Source organism: Diadema antillarum, unplaced genomic scaffold (genome assembly GCF_040938485.1).
Source record: "Diadema antillarum isolate AM-2024a unplaced genomic scaffold, OU_Dant_1.0 seq00000085_RagTag, whole genome shotgun sequence".
In the NCBI taxonomy this organism is placed as follows: domain Eukaryota; kingdom Metazoa; phylum Echinodermata; class Echinoidea; order Diadematoida; family Diadematidae; genus Diadema; species Diadema antillarum.
In genome coordinates, this window is record NW_027271177.1 from 1,288,097 (window position 1) to 1,310,325 (window position 22,229).

At 38.4% G+C, this 22,229-nt stretch overlaps 1 protein-coding gene across 1 annotated transcript in view; it reads right to left on the minus strand.

Annotated features, from left to right (window-relative positions):
• LOC139726468 (epithelial sodium channel subunit gamma-like) overlaps positions 1-22,229 on the minus strand; it is a 36,070-nt gene that overhangs the window by 904 nt on the left and 12,937 nt on the right. Inside the window, exons 2-9 of the mRNA XM_071637424.1 lie at positions 19,533-19,884; positions 17,747-18,291; positions 13,785-13,872; positions 12,086-12,249; positions 9,762-9,960; positions 9,100-9,133; positions 2,089-2,146; positions 1,267-1,337 (exon numbers count right to left, since the gene is read on the minus strand). Of these exons, the coding sequence (XP_071493525.1) occupies positions 1,267-1,337; positions 2,089-2,146; positions 9,100-9,133; positions 9,762-9,960; positions 12,086-12,249; positions 13,785-13,872; positions 17,747-18,291; positions 19,533-19,875 (1,502 nt within the window). The 5' untranslated portion in view covers positions 19,876-19,884. The remainder of the gene's footprint in view (positions 1-1,266; positions 1,338-2,088; positions 2,147-9,099; positions 9,134-9,761; positions 9,961-12,085; positions 12,250-13,784; positions 13,873-17,746; positions 18,292-19,532; positions 19,885-22,229) is intronic.

Sequence of the window (22,229 nt, forward strand, 5' to 3'; positions counted from 1 at the left end):
TGCATGCTGTAAACAATCCATAAAACCCAACCCAACCCAACCCAACCAAACCAAACCAAACCAAAAACTGAGTTCCAGTTCATTCATTTTCACATTCGATAACACATCAAGCAATGATTCTTTTTTTTTTATATTTAATGCTTATATTATACACATACATTACCCGCAGTCTAGCTCTCCGGGTGTTAAAGAAATGCTAACCAATCATGAATGTATAAATGCAGATTTGATCCCGCAAAGTGATTGCTTAAGCCATGGCAAACTTAAGCTTTGAATATTGCTGTTGACTAGGAGAACTCATGTTATGAGTTTGGCTTTGCTTGTAAATTCGATATAAATTAGAATGTTTAACCTCAACGTTAACCCTAACCCAAACTAGCAATTTACAGATGTTTCTTGAAGTTTCAAAGTGGATCTTGTGCAGAGTAGAATCCAGCTCATCCGCTATGTACCGTGGACTATATACTATGAAATATAATTGTTCCACGACATTTGCTCCTGCGACAATTGCTCCCATGAAGTATCTGCACGCTAAGCCAAAAATAAATTCTACGCAAATGCTTAACCCTTTCCATAGTCCTAATCCTCACATCAAATTAAGCCTTAAACCCATCACAACCCTAACATTAACTAAGTCTTTGGAGAAAAGGACAGGAGCAATTGTCGCAGGAGCAAATGTCGCATCACCGAAATACATTGTATATAGGAACTATAGTCGCTAAGTGTCATTACTTTATGCGATTTCTCATGACAAGCCATAGCAAAACACAGAAGTGAAATGAAGCGATGTGGAGATATTTCTGAAGTAATGATTAAAATTCTTAAAGAATTAATTTCAGTAGAGTGCATTTTGGTTTCATCCTTTACAAGCAGGGACAAGGACGAAACCGAAATGCACTCTACTGAAATATTATTTTCTTAATTTTAATCATTACTTCAGAAATATCTCCACATCGCTTCATTTCACTTTTGTGTTTTGCTGTGGCATGTCATGAGCAATCGCATAAAGTAATGACACTTAGCGACTATAGTCGCGAAACAAAGATTGTTTTTTTGAAGTGAAATGAAGCGATGTGGAGATATTTCTGAAGTAATCAATTTCAGTAGAGTGCATTTCGGTTTCGTCGTTGTTCCTGCTTCTTAATTCTTTAAAAATTTCTGAAGTAAATGATTACAATTTTTAAAGAAATCAATATTTCAGTAGTGTACATTTCGGTTTCGTCTTGTCCCTGCTTGTAAAGCAGCACGCGTCCCTATGAGTCTTACCTGGCCTGGTCCTTGAATGAACTAAATTTTCCTGGTCCGTTTTCAGCTTTGAGCCTCGTGTAAAGATGCTCCTAGAAAATAGATTTGAATTCGATTTATTACTGATTATCAGCAAAGTTCTAGGCGACGTTTTCTTTTCCGCAGCTATCTCAGAATCCCTAATAGAAGACAGACACTGAAAAACTTTATCTCACATTAAGCACCCAGAAAATCACTACTTTATAGTACCCAATATAAAGGTTAAGTCCAGTTTATGCATTTCCGCTGTTTATTTTGATATCATCAAATAGAATCTCTAGGTAGAAATGCCGTTGGCCGACACTTTATCAATGAACTAATGAACATCTGCTTTAATTTGAAGTGTAAAAAATAATAAGTTAGGTACGTATAGTCAAATCAAAAGTTTATCAGAATTCGACCATTCTGACGTCATGACATCATATGATGTAAGCTAAACTATTCTTTCTTGACATGTGAAAAGATTAAATTCCATTTACATTAAACTTGCAGTATTCCGGTCTACACTCTTTTTTCTTTTATCTAAACCAACCTTAAATCGGGTTTTGCGGGTCGTGACATCACCTCTTTAAAACTTTGGAAAGTGGTGCCGACTAAATCTCAATTCCGTGAATGTATGCGAAAACTTTATAATTCTCATCTTATGCTCATGTTTGGCAATCCCCTACCATTCTGACATCGTATTTCACTCTTAATGAATTCACCTGTCAGTGTTGCGTTACACTATAACAGTTTGAAAACAATGTGTTTATTTCGTTTTGGTGATACGTCATCATTGTATGTGCGAGAGAAAAAGTTACATACTTCGTATCTTTCACTGGGCCATCGAGCCGTTGAGATTCTCGCATTGTAGATGTTTTCACTTTGTGAGAAAAAAATAATAACACATTAAAACCACTCAGATATACACATCAACAGTAACGGTTACATGCAGAGACGTGCTTCATATCTTTCTCGCATCCTGCGAGTGTGTGTGTCTTTTTTCAGTTAGGTTACGTTAGTAATTTGCGTGTACATGTACTCCATAACTTCCAAATTTGCTTCATGTAAAGGTACTGACGAGCAAAGATCGCTCAAGACCTATGTGCTCGAGTGTCTGTTTGTGTGCGTGCATGTGCGTGTGTATGCTTGTGTGTGTGTGTGTGTGTGTTTGTATTAATTTAAGGCCGTGCCACACCATTCCGGGCAAGCTACGCGGGCTTGTAGCGAGTAGGTAGTTTCCAGTACGTAGAAGGTTTTCAGCGGGCGAACAAGAATGTTTGCAATTTTCATTCATGCCTTGTCATACCGTACGGGGGAACTTCTGCGGCTTGACTTGCGGGGAAACAAATTTACTCCCCGGAGCTCTCCGCAGTTGGTCCGCACCTGACAGTATCTAGCGCGTAGTTGCCCGGAGGTGCTCACGCAAGTCCTATTTAACCGCAGCCAAGTTTTGAGCATGACCAAAACTTTTGAGTCGCGGGAATGCCCGTAGAGGTCCACGCAGAACGCCGGTAGGAGACCCTTAGCGGAAGTACTTCCCAGGCAATTCCCACGCAGGTACTTCGCAGTCCCGTATGCAGCCAAGGTAATGAAATTCTGTGAGATTTCAGCCATTCCATTAGAGGAATTCCTTCAATGAGTTGTCAGCCCCCACGCGACTGGTACAAAGGTCACACAGTATACTCGCAAGTATAACGCGTCCAGCAAGTAAGACACGTGCGCTGACTCGCTGAAATCCTTTTCCGCCCTCAGGAATGTCCGGTATGCTAGAAAATCCCTACACGTAACAAGCCCGAGTAGCTAGCCCGGAAAGGTGTGACAGGGCCTAAACACGGTTGCGGGTAAAAAAAAAATGCGTGCGCACCTCCGGGCGACTACGGTTGAGATACGTGCTAGGTACTGTCATGTGCGGATCATCTACGGGGACCTCCGGGTAGTCAAAATTGCTCTTTCCAAGTCGCACGCAAGGCTTGCCCGGAAAGGTGTGACACGGCCTTTAACGAGCTAAATCGAACGCAATAGAATATTTTGTTTCTGGAAATATTCAAAATATAGACATTCCCTTCAATATTAACTTCTTTGCCAGAGTAGCCCTATTCCGAAGAAAGTTGATGTGGTGATTTAACGTCCTGGGAAATGTTTCATCAATTTAGTCAGCGCTGACAAGTTGGCAGTCTCTCACAATCACCATGGTAACAGTCAGTGACCAGAGCATCTCAGCCAATCAAAACCAAGGATTTTGCTGAAATTGTCAGATACTGACAACTTGTCAGCGCTGACTAAATTGATGAAACACCCCCAGAAGATCCGAATTGTATCATGATTACATGTGTGTGTGTGTTTGTGTGTGTGTGTGTGTGTGTGTGTTTGTGTGTGTTTGTGTGTGTGTATGTGATTTACGAGGCCGCCAAGTATTACAAGTAATGAATGCTTGTGAACAAGCGACCATAGTTGCGATGTCTTTTATGGATTGTCTAGTTTTTATCCAACTACACTGATATCTCTCCTTTATGTAGACTCTATTGTTGCATTCGCTCAATCCACGTACAGTATAATAATACATGTATCATTTTGAGTGAATCCCCCTCTGAGTCCTTTCCAAATAGTCCAGTCAAAATATGAAATGACCCACAACTAATTGCAACAGAAACGATTCCACTTGCATTTGACCCGGAAGAGCTATCAAGATAACATATTAAAAAGTTCCCTAAAATTCGAGTGGTGGATCAGTGTCTAATTTGCATAAATTCAAAATGGCCGCCATACAACCTATTTATGCCTATATCTGGGGATATATAACCCACAGAAAGTAAATTCCGGTGTCTAATCCTATGCTTTTTTAGGTCAAGGAATACAATTATGTTATGTATAGCAACTTTCAAACATCCTTTTATATAGTTTTTGCATATATTTGCATATAATTACATGCAAAATGGCCGCCATATTGCCTGCGCAAGCCCGTATCTTCGTATATCATTAATGTAGTACACTCAGGAATAAGTCGCTATGTATCTGGACATAAAACCCGCAGAAAATAGATTCTGGTGTCTAAATCTATCGATGTTTTTTTAGGTCAGGGAATACAATTATGATATAAGCAGTAACTTTCAAACTTCCTTTTATACAGTTTTTGCATATATTTGCATTCAATTAAATGCAAAATGACCGCCGTAGTGCCACTACAGGCTTATATTTCTATCTGTAAAAGGTACCTAGTGATGGTGTCTGTGGTCTTAATTTTACTGCTGAGAATCACTGATGTAGAATACGTTCCACTCAGGAGTAGTTACCTATATTTCACTAAAAATTTGCATATATTTATACATAAATCTATTGAAATTACTACCGTGAATATGATTTTAGATATACGAACACAAGCTGCAGAACGTTAATTGTACTGTAATGTCTCATCCAAGATATCAAGGGAAAATTGTTATAATACCATTTAAAACCTTGATGATTATCCTACACCTATAGTGTGTATATTCTTGCATTTATCAAAAGTATTGTATTACATTGTACTCACATTTTCTTGAGATACAGCCTCAAAACAGAAAACAACTGTAAGTAGCATCGAATAGAACATATCTTTATTTAACTGTAAATTCAACTTATCTTCCAAAGTGTGCTCAATAGGTACACAAATATTAAAGTCTGAAATTATGTAGTAGGAATCGTTAAAATATTTCATGATTGCATGATATTTAATGTATCATGTTTTGTAATTTGCCCTCATGTTTACTGCTTATTACTTGTGTTTATGTTGCAATTCTTTATTTCTTCTCTCTTTTTTCTTTTTTTTTGCCAAGGGGGGGGGGGGGGGCATATCATCAAGTTCATGATTATCCATAAGCTACTTATACAAAAGTTTCATGAGTTTGGACATATCTCGTATAGCTTTCAAAGTGTGCTTACGGTACACAAAAATTGGTCTTAAATCATTCAGCAGGGTTTTTTTTTTCAAACATCTTTTTTCTTACCTGCGATGATTTACATCCATGTTTAGTTGATACTTGTGGTCTTTGTTGCAAAACTTTTGGTAAAGGCATGTTTATCAATGAGCAACATATGACCGTGATAATTTGTATGGAAGTGGATTTTGTCACATTTTTGCACGGTTTCACCCAGTGACTCCACTGAAAAGGTAAAACATTGTGATTTACAGCCAGATACAAAGAAAAAGAAAAAAAAAGGAAATGCCTTGACATTTCTATTACTAGTACTCTGGATTCATCAGTCGATCAATACAAACAGCATCCTTCTCATTGGCTTCAAGCTCATACAACACATATAAATTCTTATAAGTCTTACTTTTACCATTTTTCGTGTTGTATCTACAGCTTTATTAAAAGAAATGTTTCCTATTGCATTGGGGTTTCGCACTAATAACATTTTCACCAACACACAGTTGTTGTTTTTTAGAAATGCGAGCAGCATGAAGGCTGAATTCAGTTTTGCTGGCGAAAAAGCAGTCTTAAGTCAGATAAAAAACAAAATACATAACATCATTTTCTGTTCCTAACCCTTCCAAAAGGTCCCTTCCCTCCACCTCGGTAGCAGCTTTTCTTCAAGTTAAACAGTGGAAGGGAAATGACATACAATCATTGGAATTGGGACGATTTGAGGAAGGTGTTTAATCAAAAAATCAAATATGTTCTGATCACTACAGACAAAGCTGCAGCTATTAAGGAACTCCTGAAGAAAGTCTGATGCAACTGCAAGACAGGATGTTAGCAACTGGCAGTGTATAGTTGCAGGGCAAGCAGATTTGACTGCACACAACCCATACCAGTGTCAGATGCGGGCCATTATATATCATACAACTTGTAATGTTGTATTTCTAAAATATGTGAGGAGTGAGATTATGCTGTTCTAATTGGTGACTAGGAATAAGAAGCATTCTCGAAAGACATCGACACAGTTTACAACAAACGTGAGACTTACCACGTTTCAGTATGAAATGGAGCCGAGATCCTGTTTGCTTTAAATTAATCAACTGCAATTTCACACCATCCTAGTCCAGAATTTGTGGTAAACACATAAAACACTGTGAGTGTAAGCTATAGTTTTGTATACTCGTTTTTCACTTTTATCATTGATCTCTATTTTGAGAGATCACATTACATACCTTAGTATCTGTATTATCACAAGCTAGAAAATGAAAATAATGTACAGGAAACGAAAGAAAGTTTTCTTGAAATCAAGTGACTTTGATCCATTAGATTTTAAACTCATCTTAGCCAAAGGTTCAAGACAGCAAAAAAGGTTCAAGCTAATATTGCAAATAGCCATCATTTATATTCTACTGACCGGTCGTCGGTCATGCATACATTTTCAAAAACCATTTCCAGGTTCTCTTAAAAAAAAAACCCATGTAATGACAGATTTTCAACAAACTAGGCAAGTAGCATCCCAAGGATGATAGACTTTCAAGGTGTTCAAATAGACACCATGTCCAAAAGGTCCCAGAACCCCGAAATTAAGGAATCTATTATAAAAAAGTCCCCTCACACACACACACACCCTCACACACACACGCGCGCACACACACACACACACAAGTAGAACCAAGTGTAACAGAGCTAGGTATAATGTACAAAGTTGAATATCTTGGAGATTGCATATAGATTTAAGTTTACTTTTGCAGTTTAACTTGTTTTCGAAATATTACACATTGTATATATATATATATATATATATAATATATATATATATATATATATATATATATATAATATATATATATATATATATATATATATATATATATATATGATACTTGTAATCCATGTGTTGGTACCAGTACAGAGAAGATGACGAATTAGGGTGGTAATGCATTTCAGTCCAACAGTGCTATTTAGTCAGACCAAATTTTCTACGAAAACATTCGTCTTTCTTCACAATTGTCATTGTCGATCCTGAGGAAGACGAATGTATCCGTCGAAAATTTGGTCTGAATAAATAGCACTGTTGAACTGAAATGCATTACCACCATACTTCGTCATCTATTATATATATATATATATATATATATATACCCCAACGGGTACCCCCCCCCCCCCTCCACCCCAGGCCACAGGATGCCCAAAGGCACCTTAAATATTACCTATAGGTGCGGACGCTTTGGGGCTGGGACCAAATTATTGGGGGCCACTTTTGATTTTTGATCCTCTTTTTGAAAACATATGGTCAAATTTTCAACAAACTTAGTACTGTGGGTGCATTTATTGCTAGTGTCATGAATATATGAACATCATGCCTCCCTGGACCATGGAGGTCCCTAAAGGCTTGTAGATATGGCCCTAGAGGTTCCCAAAGTCTTCCAATTTCCTCTCTCCCAAGTAATAGTCTGTAAGAATGGATGGAAGGTGAACTTGAGATACTCAGTGAGGGCTGGACCCCTGGGTCTTTTATTCAGAAAGTGAGTGAGTGACATGGTACCCTGATATGACAAGAACATTCTCTAAACAAATGTCCAAACTCATGAAACTTTTGTAGAGTAGCTTATGGATATAAGCTACTCTTAATTTGAATAGATTTATGTATAAATATATGCAATTTTTTAGTGAAATATAGGTAATTATTCCTGATTGGAACGTTTTCTACAACAGTGACTTTCAGCAGTAAAATTAAGACCATAGACACCACCACTGGGTACATTTTACAGATAGAGATATAAGCCTGTAGAGGAATTATGGCGGCAATTTAGCATTTATTAAATGCAAATATATGCAAAAATGTATAAAGGGAAGCTTGAAAGTTACTGCTAATATCATAATTGTATTCCCTGACCTAAAAAAAAAAAAAACAACCATAGGTTTAGACACCAGAATATATTTTTTGTGGGTTTTATGTCCAGATATATAGCGACTTATTCCTGAGTGTACTTCATTAATGGTATACGAAGATACGGGCTTGCACAGGCAATATGGCGGCCATTTTACATATAGTTATATGCAAATATATGCAAAAACTATATGAAGGGATGCTTGAAAGTTGCTACAGATAACATAATTGTATTCCTTGACCTAAAAGACATAGGTTTAGAAACCGGAATTTACTTTCTATTGGTTACGTATCCCGAGATATGGGCATAAACAGGTTGTATGGCGGCCACTTTGAATTTATGCAAATTAGACACTGATCCACCACTCGAATTTTAGGGAACTTTTAATACGTTATTTTAATAGCTCTTCCGGGTCAAATGCAAGTGGAATCGTTTCTGTTGCAATTAGTTGTGGGTTAACCCACTTTTTGTCGTATTTTGACTAGACTAAAAGGAATAAGCAACGAGGCTAAACATCCTTTGCTTTATCATAAGGGTGCAACTACCACAGCTCATGGACTCGAGCCACGGAGATCGAATGGGCAGTCCAATGTCTTTGCCATCAACTGAGCCACAACAATTCATCAATGAAGACAATGCTAGACTCTGTCAATATCGAGAAAAATTTTATCAAATAATCTTATCCATATTTTGATAATTACGTCCTGTATGGAAACAAACAGTACTTACTCGCACGGGTTTTCGCACTCACAGCCAAGTGTATTCCTGATGTACTTTTTGAAGACTTTAATACGGCATTTCTCTTCGTTTGAATGAGAAGAATACGTGGCATGAAATAATACGGTAATACTTTGTCTGATCATTATCATCTAAAATCGAAGTGTGGATAGCTTAATTTTTTATTGGGGGGGGGGGGGGGGTGGTCAAAAATATCATGATCATGATGTGGTAAACTTTAACTTTGTATTTCTGTTTGAATTTTGCCGAAGTTGAGAAGTTGTTAAAACACCCTGTAACAGGAATGATCGTTTTCTCAATTTTCACACCTCATCAGTGTGTACGACACCACAATGGCACACACTTTAAGAAAGGGGGAATGGTAAACCCAACATTTTGAGAGTTATGTTGTTGATATTTACGAAAGGTTCAAGGATCGACAACACTTAAAATGTTAGATTTACCGTTTGAATTTTCAGAGTGCATGTATGCCAGACAATGCATAATTGCATTCTATGAACATTATCATTTCCGTTGTTTGAAAACGTTTCATTGTTTTCCACTACATGTCTGGACTGGGTTATTCTTAGTTTTACAGATACACGCAATTTGTTAAAGCAGCATCATGAATATACTCCAAATTGAGCTACACTTGAGTCTGTTTCTGCTCCTCATCTAGCTATCATCAAGTATCAATGATTTCAGAAAACATTTTTTTTTTAATGCTTCATGCTCTCTTCTCATCTTCCATTTTCCCTCTTCGTTTGTGAGTCTCTCAATTTCTGTAATTTAGACTTTCTCTTAAGATGAAAATACCATAATACCGTGAATACAATTTCCATGAACGTGACCTAGAACTGAAAACGACTTTTCTCCTCTTTGAGACAACATTTTGCTTTTATTACATAGTCCCCGGCAGAATTAACTAAAATAGTTTACTCCAAGACTAACATACAACAAAAGGTGTCTTAAACAAAAATGATTGACTTACGATCTGTTATGTTGGTGGAGGAGCACATGGTACCATTGACGAGGATGTCGGTGACACAGTTGCATTGCTTCAACATCTCTCTTTCCAGGCACACCTTCAAGCACGAACGCTTGGAAAAGTCATATTCATCCTTTGCGTAGTAATCCTTACCGCCTTTCCCGCAGTCACCGTATGGCTCTGGGAGACGAGTGATGTACGTCTTTCGGGAAATGACAATGACAAAAAAAAAAAAAATAATACTCCATTTTCCGTTTGTGTGTTGGGTGTGTGTGTGTGTGTGTGTGTGTGTGTGTGTATTTCTTTGATTCGCCATATCTCTCCTTATAAATTGTTATGTGTGATGTATACGTATCATGTCAATAACAATGTGAATGATACGAATCATCAATCATGAATCTGAAGAGACTAATTTTGACTTTTACTTGTACTATTTTCAAACCTAAAACATGGAAAGGTTTCAAATTCATCTGTCACTATTGGGGACTTGTTAGCAGTATATCAAAAGAGTTCACTCAGGAAGTTGTCCGGCTGACGCGATTTGCCGCGAGAAGGATGAATTGTTATGGTTATGAGTATTTGGAGACCAAATTGACCATGGTTTAGATCGTATACAGTGGCTTTTATCCCACGTGTTAATTCAAATCTTGAACTTGAATAATAAAGGTAAAAAATTAAATCAATTCATCTGGACTTACTGTTTAAATCTCTAGAACGGTTTCATGTCCGATCCTGGACGCTTCATCAGCTCGTCTGATTTGATGGCGGGAAGGCGTCGTTGCAAACCGGCGCAGACGCACTACCGACGTTATTGTTCGAAGTCAGTTGCCGAGGAATTCTGCGGATGACAGAGCTGTACACCCGGGAGAGGTCGGACAAGGACCTAGACTGGAGGAATCGTAAGTCCAAGAAGAAATTAGTGGATAAAAGTGATGTGTGGGTGAGAAATTTGTCGGACAAGCAACTAAACAAAGCGGAGAAATCAGTATTGTCACGTGGTCTAAATTTCACCCCAGAATGTGTACCGTATATGTGGATTACATCACAGCTACTGAATCTGCGGTCGAGAGAACAACCGCATGTACCCTGCTACCGCATTGTTGCAACACGACAATGACTTTCTTCTTGAAGTGTGAAGAAGTATCGCGCTTAACCCGTTGAGGACGAGTCCCGAGTTTACACGGGCAAGCGTCTATGGGAAAATGCGTGTTGTAGCAAAATCAAACCGTCCTCAACGGGTTAAGTTGGTCGTAGGTATTACAGTCGTGCAAGAGATGATAGACTTTGTTTTTCTAGTCTGACTTATTCGATACCAGAGTGCATCTCCCCTTATCAGCCGGAAGAATAATGAGATCTTTATCCTTTGCCAGAGATTGAGCGGCCTTCCTTTCCTCTTTCGACAGATTTGAAGGTGGTGGTTTAGCACTAGAGAGAGTAGCCGTGGCTTTGCCCCGAATCTCTTCTGCGGTAGCAGGGTAGATGCGGTTGTTTTCTCGATCGCAGATTCAGTAGCTATGATGTAATCCACATATAATACGGTACACGCTGGGGTGACCGCGAAATTCAAACCACGTGACAAAACTGATTTCTCCGCTTTGTTCAGTTGTTTGTTTGACAAATTTCTCACCCACACATCACTCTAATCCACTAATTTCTTCTTGGACTAACGATTCCTCCAGTCTCGATCCTTGTCCGACCTCTCCCGGGTGTACAGCTCTGTCATCCGGAGAATTCCTCGGTGACTGACTTCGAACAATAACGTCGGTAGTGCGTCTGCGCCGATTGGCAACGACGCCTTCCCGTCATCAAATCAGACGAGCTGATGAAGCGTCCAGGATCGGACGTGAAACCGTTCTCGGAATTAAAGCAGTAAGTCCAGATGAATTGATTTAATTTTGTATCTTTATTGATCGTTACCAGGATGAATCAGAACTTACTCATTTTGATCTTGAACTTGAAGTTGAACTGTATTTGGTTTCATTAAAAAGATATAATTTGATATATATCAAACAGACGCCAAAGAGTCTTCTTTGAATGAATGATCTCCGTTCAGATGGTTGGCAGAATCACGATTAGATGACGTTATGCAGTGTGCGACATATTGTATTTATCGTGAACCATGATAAGATGTGCTCTGAGATTTTAATACTATCGGAGTACTTATTTGGCTATGATACATTGCATTTTCGTCGTTACCCAAACTAAATCATGCCAGACAGCGTTAATGCACGCATTGCTTTTCAATATAATGTGTTCATTTTACAGCAAATTGAACAGATTCTTCGGGCATACCGATTTGATTTCACTAATAGAAAATAAAGATATACCCTTTTAAGTCCAATGGATGCAACCTGTCCGGTAGATACGAGGATGCCATCGTCTTCAGGAAAGGGAAAAATGGATGGATGATTGATGGATACGACTACTCCTACTTCTGGACTGAGGACACCAACATATTCTGGCTCATCAACGAACAGAGTCAAGTGCAGACCTAAAAGTTGTGATGTAGAGAGGTAAAAAAATAACAACAACAATGAAGAGAGTAATAGATATTGATTTAACAAATCTATAATATCAGGTTTTTGTTTTATTTCACTCAATATGTCTCTGATTGAGTACATGCATCATAGTTTAACTGATCCATTTATATACATATTACAATGGATAATTTATTGCGTATCATATCTGTCTCGCGAACATACACGAAATTTTGTCGCAGATCACGTCAGTTATGAGGCGTATAGAAATCAGTGGTGAGACGGCGAATCAAGTTACTCGCATTGGCAACGACGACAACTGAAGCAATGTAAGCAAGAGAGTTTTACTTCTTGAATATGGGATCTCATGAAAATGGAAGACTTCTACTACAGCAAAATCATATATTCGTCATTATTATAAGCATTGCAGGAATCCATTATCGGTTCTGTGAAAGAGAAAGTAATGCGTATAATTGGTGTTTAAAGTAGAACTTGTAAAGGCTTGTAATTGGGGCTTGAGTCGGTTTTTCCTAAAATTTTATATACAATATGGGAGTAATAACTACATAATACCCCTACAGTGTCACACTAACATAGAAAACAATCTTTTCATGTCTTTCTTATAATTATAATAATTGTAGCCACTTTACGAAATTTGTATTTAATGCAAATTTTGTGAAGTGGCTGTCACGCTTCATAGAAAAAAAAACAACACCTCATATACCATTTCAAACCGCTTATTTTTTCCCTACCTTATTTTGTTATCCGATTGATATCAATGAACCATCAGAATAACAAATATTACCCATTGATTAATTTTCGACTACTGGAAAGTTATCACTTAACAATAATTATTTGAATTTTTGAAGAAAAGATCTCTAATTTTACTCCCTTCCATTAAGTCCATATTGCCATTTATCAGATCGGTCAGTATTCATCATGTATTCGAATAGACCATTACCATATCCTTGCCTCCTAAAATATTGACTGATGAATAGCTAATGATTACATGGACTATTGTACCATTTCAAAACGATATGTTTAGAACGCACCTATTTGGAAGGGGAAATTGTGACCTGTTTCACATTATTGACAATAAACGTACCTTTCATGGGTGCTGTCGTGCACACCTGATAAAAATACAAATATGTGTAAAATTATGCTGCAAAACGTTTTGTTGCATAAGTATGTTAAGCCCAACTCCTACCTGACAGTTATCAAGACTTGGCTCAAATTTAATACTCAAAAGAAAATGACCTCTTTTCTTGTGGTAGAGAACTAAGAAACAAAATGATAAATTCAAAACTTAAAAAGGAAATAAAAGCTAATCTCGCTGCACTTGCAGTAACCGAATGTGAACTCGGGGCCTTTAGGAATTAAGCTCCGCATATTTTGCACTAGTATGCATATGGAAAAAAAAAACATACCTCAAAGACAAAGACTTTCGTGTGGTTGTTCTCTCTAGAATGCATCCAATATATGGCAAAGAATTAACAAAAGAACATAACAGATGAATTAAATTTGCGGCCAAACGCTGATCACATTTTACCGTATTGCGAGCCCGTGGTTCTTGTTTTGACGGCCGATTTCTTGAACTGGTTAAAAATATAACAATTCCCGTAGCGAATGTCTTGGATCTTCGTGAATTTTCTGAGGATCAAAGTAGATAAAACAATATATATATATATATATATATATATATATATATATATATATATATTATATATATATATATGTCAGACAGCGAAAGGGAATTGGAGATATAAGATCCATGGATTATAAATCCTGAAATTAATTTCAGATTTGAGTAACCGTGCAGGAGTGGTTTTGTTCTAAAGCACAACTTATTCTCATCGCCTATAGTCCTTTGGTGGAGACTTAAAACAGTCGGTCCCGTGTTTCTCTGCAGCAAGTATCTTTACTCCCTCGTTGGCCACGTATAACAAATCATACTTCAATAATATCAATGTATAACTCCATACAAGTTTTCAATTTTCAATTTTGATACCAGTAGAAACATGTGGTTACATAATAGATACATGAGTAGTTCAATGTTGTATATGCCTACTTTGTCGTGGCATTATCATCATGATTATCAGTCCTTGGCAAATCTGATCAGTATAGGCCTCACCACTCGACTATACCCATAGCCGGTATTGGGCGTTTGACAACTTCAGCGGGATTTCTCCCTACTCTTTAAGAGACAAGTAGTGAAGTCAGTGGGAGTGAAGTGGATTCTGTATAAGGTAGGTTTTATACCTGCATACATGACTCTCTTAAATACTGAACCGGCGGCTTCAAGTCTACATCGAAAAAAAAGGCGATGACGATAAAGTGTCTGCGAAAGGGCACTATTGCCGGGCTCGGACTCGAACATTCATAAGTACATGGTAGCCTAATCTGTCTCATTCGTGTGGCCCGACCTAACCACTTAGCCACGACAGCCCTCCTTCATTACAGGCTATAACCATGAAACATCTTAACCTGAGAAAAGTTTTTGTGCAGCACCTTATAAAGTGGAACCTTTATCATCAGGTCAAAAGTCATGCAGGAAGTAAAGTTTCTGCTGTATTAGCACTTTTTTTCACGCGTTCAAAGTTGTGAAAGGCATCAATCCTACCTGGAGACAAATGAATAATGTCATAGAATTCACAATGTGTAGTGCACCTCGGGATGGAAACAGGGCTTGTTTGTTTGTTTGGTTTTTTTTTTGTCCTGAGTGTCAATATGACATTTCTTGAAAGAAATATATTACTCAGAGGGGTGAAGGTTCAGCTGTAAGTTTCTTCAATCAGTCTCCCTGTACAAGTTGAATTTTTTAAGATCGCATCTGCTGATCTGTAAATCGACAAACACGTCAGAAAAAAAAAGAACCAGCCGGACTCGAACTTGTGGTCCGGACAGCGACACTACCACCAGGCTCTCCCTTCTTGCCGGCAGTGACATGATGAACATGGAACAAATACTAAAGCTCCGAAATTCCGACATTGTTATGTTAACTAGTCCGGCTGTTTTTTTTTCCCCGACATGTTTGTTAATTTACAGATCAGCAGTTGGGATCTTAAAAAAATTAATCTGTAGAGGGAGACAAATTGAAGAAATTTCACCTGAATCTTCACCCCACTGAATAATAATTATCTCTCTTTCATTTAATATGCCTTGCCCGCCTTGGACTACTTAACATAACAATGTCGGAATTTCGTAGCTTGGATATTCTTTTTTTTTTAATATCAGCAACGAATGAGAAATAATGAGAAATGAAATTTCACTTAATGATAAAGCATGTAAAACAAAAGTCAATTCCGTTCAGAAATTTGCGCAAAAGTGTAAATCAGAGCTGTATTGTGTGAAAATGTTTAAAACTGTACCCTCCTGGAAAGCTGGTTTTATCACATTTCCGCTTAATTTCCGCAAATAAAACTAATATGGAATAATCTTCAAGTATAATTCTTTGTTGATAGATATATCAGATTAGTGCCCGGAAATGCCCAGTCGAGTAATTTTCATCTTTATTTCAGCAGTTTTTGCTCAATTTCCGTTCTCGCATCCTCTACCCTTTTCCCTCTACTCTCTTAATTAAGTTTCAACATGTCGTATCAGCATGTACTCTTATAAAAAGGCATACATAATCACGAAAGCAGAACCCAACATATTTACATAAGTCTTCTGTGTACAACTCACAGATTCGCGTAGCTGGCCTTCTTTTAAACTATCAAGTTTTAACAAAATTATGCACACGGCTTTTAATGTAACTGATGTACTATTCAACAAACCTACCAAATTTTTGAATATCAAATTTTCTGTTTTAATCTATGTATCAAAATAAACAAGGAATGAAACTTTAGCATTCAATACAATATCTAACAGTTCTAGTATTATGGGTTTATTTTTGCTTTTTCTTCCATTTTTTAATTGCTCCGCCACGAAGTGTCGCCGGAGACATTATTCTCTTTTAAGTTCTACATTTGTTTTTGCATGATATGTTATGGCGGTGTTAACACGGTATTATCACGGATCTTGCGGTGCAAACACGGAGGAGCCTTTCTTTACACGGTGGACGGTGTTTTGCACACGGTCCATTTCAAACCGCAAAGACCGCCACGAAAAATTAAACATGTTTAATTTGTCTGGTGGTTCTCCGCGGTTCTTGGGGTTTATGGCGGATGAGTGACGGATGACTAGGGTTTGTGTACGGTGTGAACACGGTCTTTGGCGGAGCACGGCGATTTACCAAACCGCCATGAACCGCCATCTAAACCGGCGATGTGTGATTGCACCTTTAGTTTCATCAAGGAGGTTCAAGAGAATGGAGTCACAACTGTCTTATTGCCTTTGAACCCATTTTCGAAGCCGCCGCTCAAAAATATTTGAAGCATGTGCCAATTAAACAGGATCTGCCGCGCAGATACGAAGACAATTGACTAGTGTCTCATTGCATAATCACCAGCCACTTAGTCCATGGGCCAAGACCCGAAAAATGGGTTTTTGGTACCACCTGAGGTGGCAAAACCTTCTTGGTGTCATTTTGTTCGTCGGACATAGATATGCTTATCAAGCTATGATAGCATTTCCACATGAGTAGCTTAGTCATAATAAATGAATTTTTAACCAATTTGGTCTCGTTTTTATATCCCTATACTTCTGAATTGAAACTAACCGCTATACAAAGAAGAGCACTGTCTTCTGCATGTCCACAGGTGTTTTGTTGTAAACGCAGTGCGCTTAGTCTTTATTCAAGGCAGCGAAGGGAATATCCAAAGGGTTATAGTATGATGTCAACAGCTGTCACGCGGCGCGCTTAATCTTTATTTAGAACAATGTACCGTTATCATATCTAAAGTTCCTAATAAAAGGGATTATCTATACTGTTATTATACTACCCTCTCAACAAATACATCAGTTTTAAACAAAAATCACTCTGTTCATTTTCAACATTATTTATTATAATGTATTGTAGTGTACCGGTACATTGTTTTTGCATCATCTTTCATTGTTGGATGGAAATAAAGTGACATTGGCGTGGTATTAGCGTTTTCACCGTAGCCTTTTCACCGGAAAATGATAAATAATTGAAAAATTATGTAAAATTCACGAGGAATTGCTTTGTTGTTGTTGTTGTTTTTAGATAAAGGGATATACACAGTATTATAAGCTTTGGATATTCCCTTCGCCGTCTTGAATATTAGACTAAGCGCTGTGGACATCATAACCCTTTGGATATTCCGTTCGCTGCCTTGAATAAAGACTAAGCGCACCGCGTTTACAACAGAACACCTGTGGACATACAGAAGACAGTGCTCTTCTTTGTATAGCGGTTAGTTTCGATTCAGAAGTATAAGGATATAAAAACGAGACCAAATTGGTTAACAATTTATTTACTATGACTCAGCTACTCATTTGGAAATGCTATCATAGCTTGATAAGCATATCTATGCCCGACAAACAAAATGACACCAAAAAGGTTTTGCCACCTCAGGTGGTACCAATATCTGGCCTGGCCCATGGACTAACTTCAAATATTTTTGAGCGGCTGCTTCGAGCATCTACCAAAGGGAATAAGACGGTTGTGACTCCATTCTCTAGAACCTCCTTGATACTGTTATAGTACGTCAGAACGCACTCAAATGAGCAGGGCTCCATGTCGAAGGTGCATTGTCTAATCAGGTCCACGCCAGGCTGTCCGTACTCGTCCAGTTCTTCCCGAGTGGGTTTCACATAATCCTGCAGGTCGCTAAAATCCGGCATTCGAGACCCATTGTATATAGACTCCCAGTCGTTAGGGTCTGTCACTTTTTCCCAGGTGGGGAAAAGAAAGGATCCCCAGTCAGAGTCCCATGCATAAGATGATTCAGAGGATATGCTGTAAGAAGACTGAGGAGTGCCGGAGCTGGAAGGAGATTGAAGACCGCCGGACCTGGTTGAACTAGAGGACGAATCCGGGAACTGATCCCAGAACCCGAAGTCCGAACTGCTGTCGCTGGATCCTTGCGCTGTGGAATTGTCGTGGAGGTGAGCATGCTGTTCATCCAAAGCTACCAGTCCTTCGAAACGTGTCCCTGATACGAAGAAAAGAGCTTTGATGTAGGCCCCTATCTCCTAGATAGGCTATATAATATCATTGTCATAATATCTATACGTGAATTGCATGTCTATTCAAATTAATGAAATTCTTACTTCGAGTTGTTTGAATGCATTGCAACTGATTTACAAATTGCTCTATCATTGCCTATATCGATGTAATTAACACCGATTTAATTGTGTTTAGTAGTGGCCAGCAGTAAAGAGAAGTAGCTCTCTCTTCTCTCTCTCTCTCTCTCTCTCTCTCTACCTTCTCCTCCTTATTCTTGAACACATCTCCTTCCTTTCTTAAGTATACGCATTATACAGATTATATTCATACAGACCTGGGCCCTGTTTTATAAAACTGCTCGTGAAGTTACGCACGACTTTACGAACGACTTTAATAGATATGACAAGCGAAGTGGGTTTCCTAATCATTGTTAATTTACAAATGATAATGATTATTTTTACATGCTTATACACTCTAAAAAAATCCGGGTCAGAACTGACCCGGAACTGGGTCCGTTGGGGTTACACACCGTTCCGGGTCAGAAATTGCAAGGAATTGGGTCAGATATGACCCCATCCAGAGTCATGAATTGGGTCAGGGTGACCCCAGTCCGGGTCTTCATGACCAAATTCCAAGTCATTTTTGAGCCGGAACGGTGTGTGACCCCAACGGACCCAGTTCCGAGTCAGTTCTGACCCGGATTTTTTAAAGGGTACACTGATTTAGTTGAGAGTGTATTTTTCCCCCAATGTATATGAAATATTGACATACAGTCGTACTTTGTTAAACCGTTAGGGAACACATCGGTACACATGTTGACACTTCATATTCCAGTCATTCGTAAAGTCATGCGTAACTTTGCGAACAGCTTGATGAAACAGGGCCCTGTGATTTCACACACAGTAAAGTATCCCTTTTGGAACGCCCACACTTCTATAAATCATTGGATGATAAGTAATAAAGTGTATAAATTGCAATAATTCGCGATGAGATGATATGAAAACAAAATCAATGTTGGGATAGCATAACAATGATTGAGACCACTATATCACTGTATTGTGATTTAAATGAAAATGAGACTCTGATTATGAAAGTTTGAAGGGCCCTTTACTTCGCTACGGCCAATTTTCATGAACTTATATCAAATTGATACTCTCATCTTACCACAGTCAATGTTCTCATTAGCGTTACATTTTTGGGCATTGGTCTCCCCCTCCTTTTTATTACCGTTCAGTTTGCTTCTTCTCATCATGTTCAGGTTGCAAATAGTGACGGACGGGAATAAAAGTTCCTTTCTGGTGATGATAGAGATTTTTGACGTCGTCGGTCTCTGGAAGAAGTTGATGATGGTGTTTGAGCCCTGAAACAGCAGCGCGCTCAGGGCGGTCGCTGTGATGACGGCCCACGTAAGACGGAATAGACAGGACCGATCTGATCTCAGGATTTGTGGCACACCGTGCGTGGTCGTGTTATCAGCGAAGTCCTTGATGGCATCGGCTGTACTCATCTGGGACGCGGAGTCATTCACCTTACCCTCATCCTTAGCGTCTTGGCCTTGTGTCATCTCCATGTTTCCTCACTGCGGCATAATAGATATCCATTTTAAAAAAGACTACAATTATTCCAGACATCTTTTGTTTTTGTCAATTTCTAATGTTCTGAAGCATTTAAACTTATCCTTTGCTATCAAGATTGATTCATGTCAAAAAAAAAAAGAGGCGGGAGATACGTCTCTGATTTGTGCCGTTTTTCATATGGGAAAACTCGTAGACATAACTACGGTATAAAACGGTCCATAACATCTTGTTAGTATCTCCTTGTATATTAAAGGGATGGTACAGTATTGGTGGAGATGAGAATTGGGCTTTTAACTTTTTGCGAGATACCAAGAAAACACTTATGATATAGTACAGAGCATACCATTTTAAGAGGAATTCAAAGTTTAATTGATGAAAATCGGGTTTGAAATGACTGAAACATCCAAAAACAAAGTAAAACAAAGCGATCGTACTAAACTGTGGGTCGCACACTTTATTAGAATTGCACTTTTTTGGATATCTCAGCCATTTCAAAACCAATTTTCATCAAATAAACGTTGAATTCCTCTTAGAATTAAATGATCTTTCATATTTCAAAACAGGTTTCTCATTATCTCACCAAAAAATGTTAGAAACCTGAAATTAGGTCTCAACCAAAACTATACGATCCCTTTAATCAACTGGCTAGTACGGATTTGGTCCAAATACGACAATGACAACAAAAGTAAATTATCTTGACCCTAACAGGGAGATACAAAGTGCACTTTCAAGTCCAACAAGAATGTTTGCTTAAACCATGTTTTAGGCGTAATCATACGTCTTCTTCAGGGCGACATGTATGTAAATATGAAAGACGTATACGTAATGCCAAGTTGCGTTTCATGCATTCTCTCTTTTACCAGTTACCATCGAGCATATATTTATAGTGCGCTATACGCATCACTTGTGTTTTTGATATGCATCTATTTATACATAACAATTTCGTTTCTCAAGAGCGCTGATTTTTTTTTTCATAAAGAAACAAATTATTGATATCTGGTGAGGTGCTCCTTTAACAACCTTGTGAACTGTAGCAGAGCATTCACTTGTTCTTAACAACCTTTAAGCAGAGCATTCACTTGATCTCATTTTCTATAGATTAAGATAGAATTTTCGCATTTTGTTTATGACTATCAATGTTAAAGTGCAATTGGCAGAAAATTATTGAAATGCATGTCGCGTACGTAAACGACTTTTCAAAATCGAATGTGTGTGTGTGTTTTTTTTTCTATATTGCAAGTGAATATAAAAAAGTCGGTTGAAATAATTATGAAAATGAATATCAGCTTTCATACGGTGTAGGATAGGCATTGGCTAGTACACTACTCTTGATCTGTATAAAAGGTAGTTTTCCTTCCACTTTCCTTAATTATGAACTATACAGAGTTATGCTGCACCAAAATCCAACGTAATTTCAAGGACCATCTTACAAGCTTTAAGTAGATCTCGTGCGCTCCACTTCCTAGGTGAGGTGGATATCATAAATTATTTCCGTGAAGCGCTGAGATACATGTTCACTCACTGAAAGAATGCTATATAAGTACCCATATTTGTTATGGATACATGTGCATTGTACTATCATTTCTGGGCACTTGATTGTTCCGCGGAGGAATATGTAAATAAAAGAGTTCGACAAGATGACCGAGATCGACCAAACACCTTGTTTGAGAGTCTGGGTATTTTCGGTGGTTATGATGGTTCGTTAGGCCAAATTAACCTCCCGTAACAAATTGGGGGCACGTCACGAGAGTTCGGCAGGGTTTCTGCGGACTTAGGTGATTTGGTCGGGTTTGATATGATCCCAGGAGTGTTTTTTCTTTCTCGCCAGGCCGATGAATTTCGGTGAGTAGCGTGTGTAGCACTCTATGCTATGTCGTGGACATGGGCGATCGCGATACAGTTTACGTCGCGCAACTACGTATGTCGTTTGCATCGTGATTGTTACAGTGTACTGTATGTGAAGGTGTTACGATTTGAGAAAGCATGGTGCGTTTACGGCGTAGTGTGTGTACGTGTGTGTATGCACGGAGATGGACGCGGAGTGATATGGTATACATTTTGATGTAAATCGGTCGTCTTTCTGTGTCTGCGTGAGGGAAACTCACGTTCGTATTTCTTTCGGGATCGAAAGGGTTAATTTGGCACGTGCGTAGTGTTTAGGATGGTTTAATCTGGGTATACGCTGCGTGTGTGTAGTGTCTGCGTGGAAACGTTGGTCAAACGTTGGTCGTTGGTCCCGTACGTGGTGGTTCGTGTGTGGTTCTGCATACGGGTTATTCTACGGCGGTTCGTATGTGGTTAAGCATACGGGTTATTCCACGACGGTTTGTACAGCTGTATGTGATTA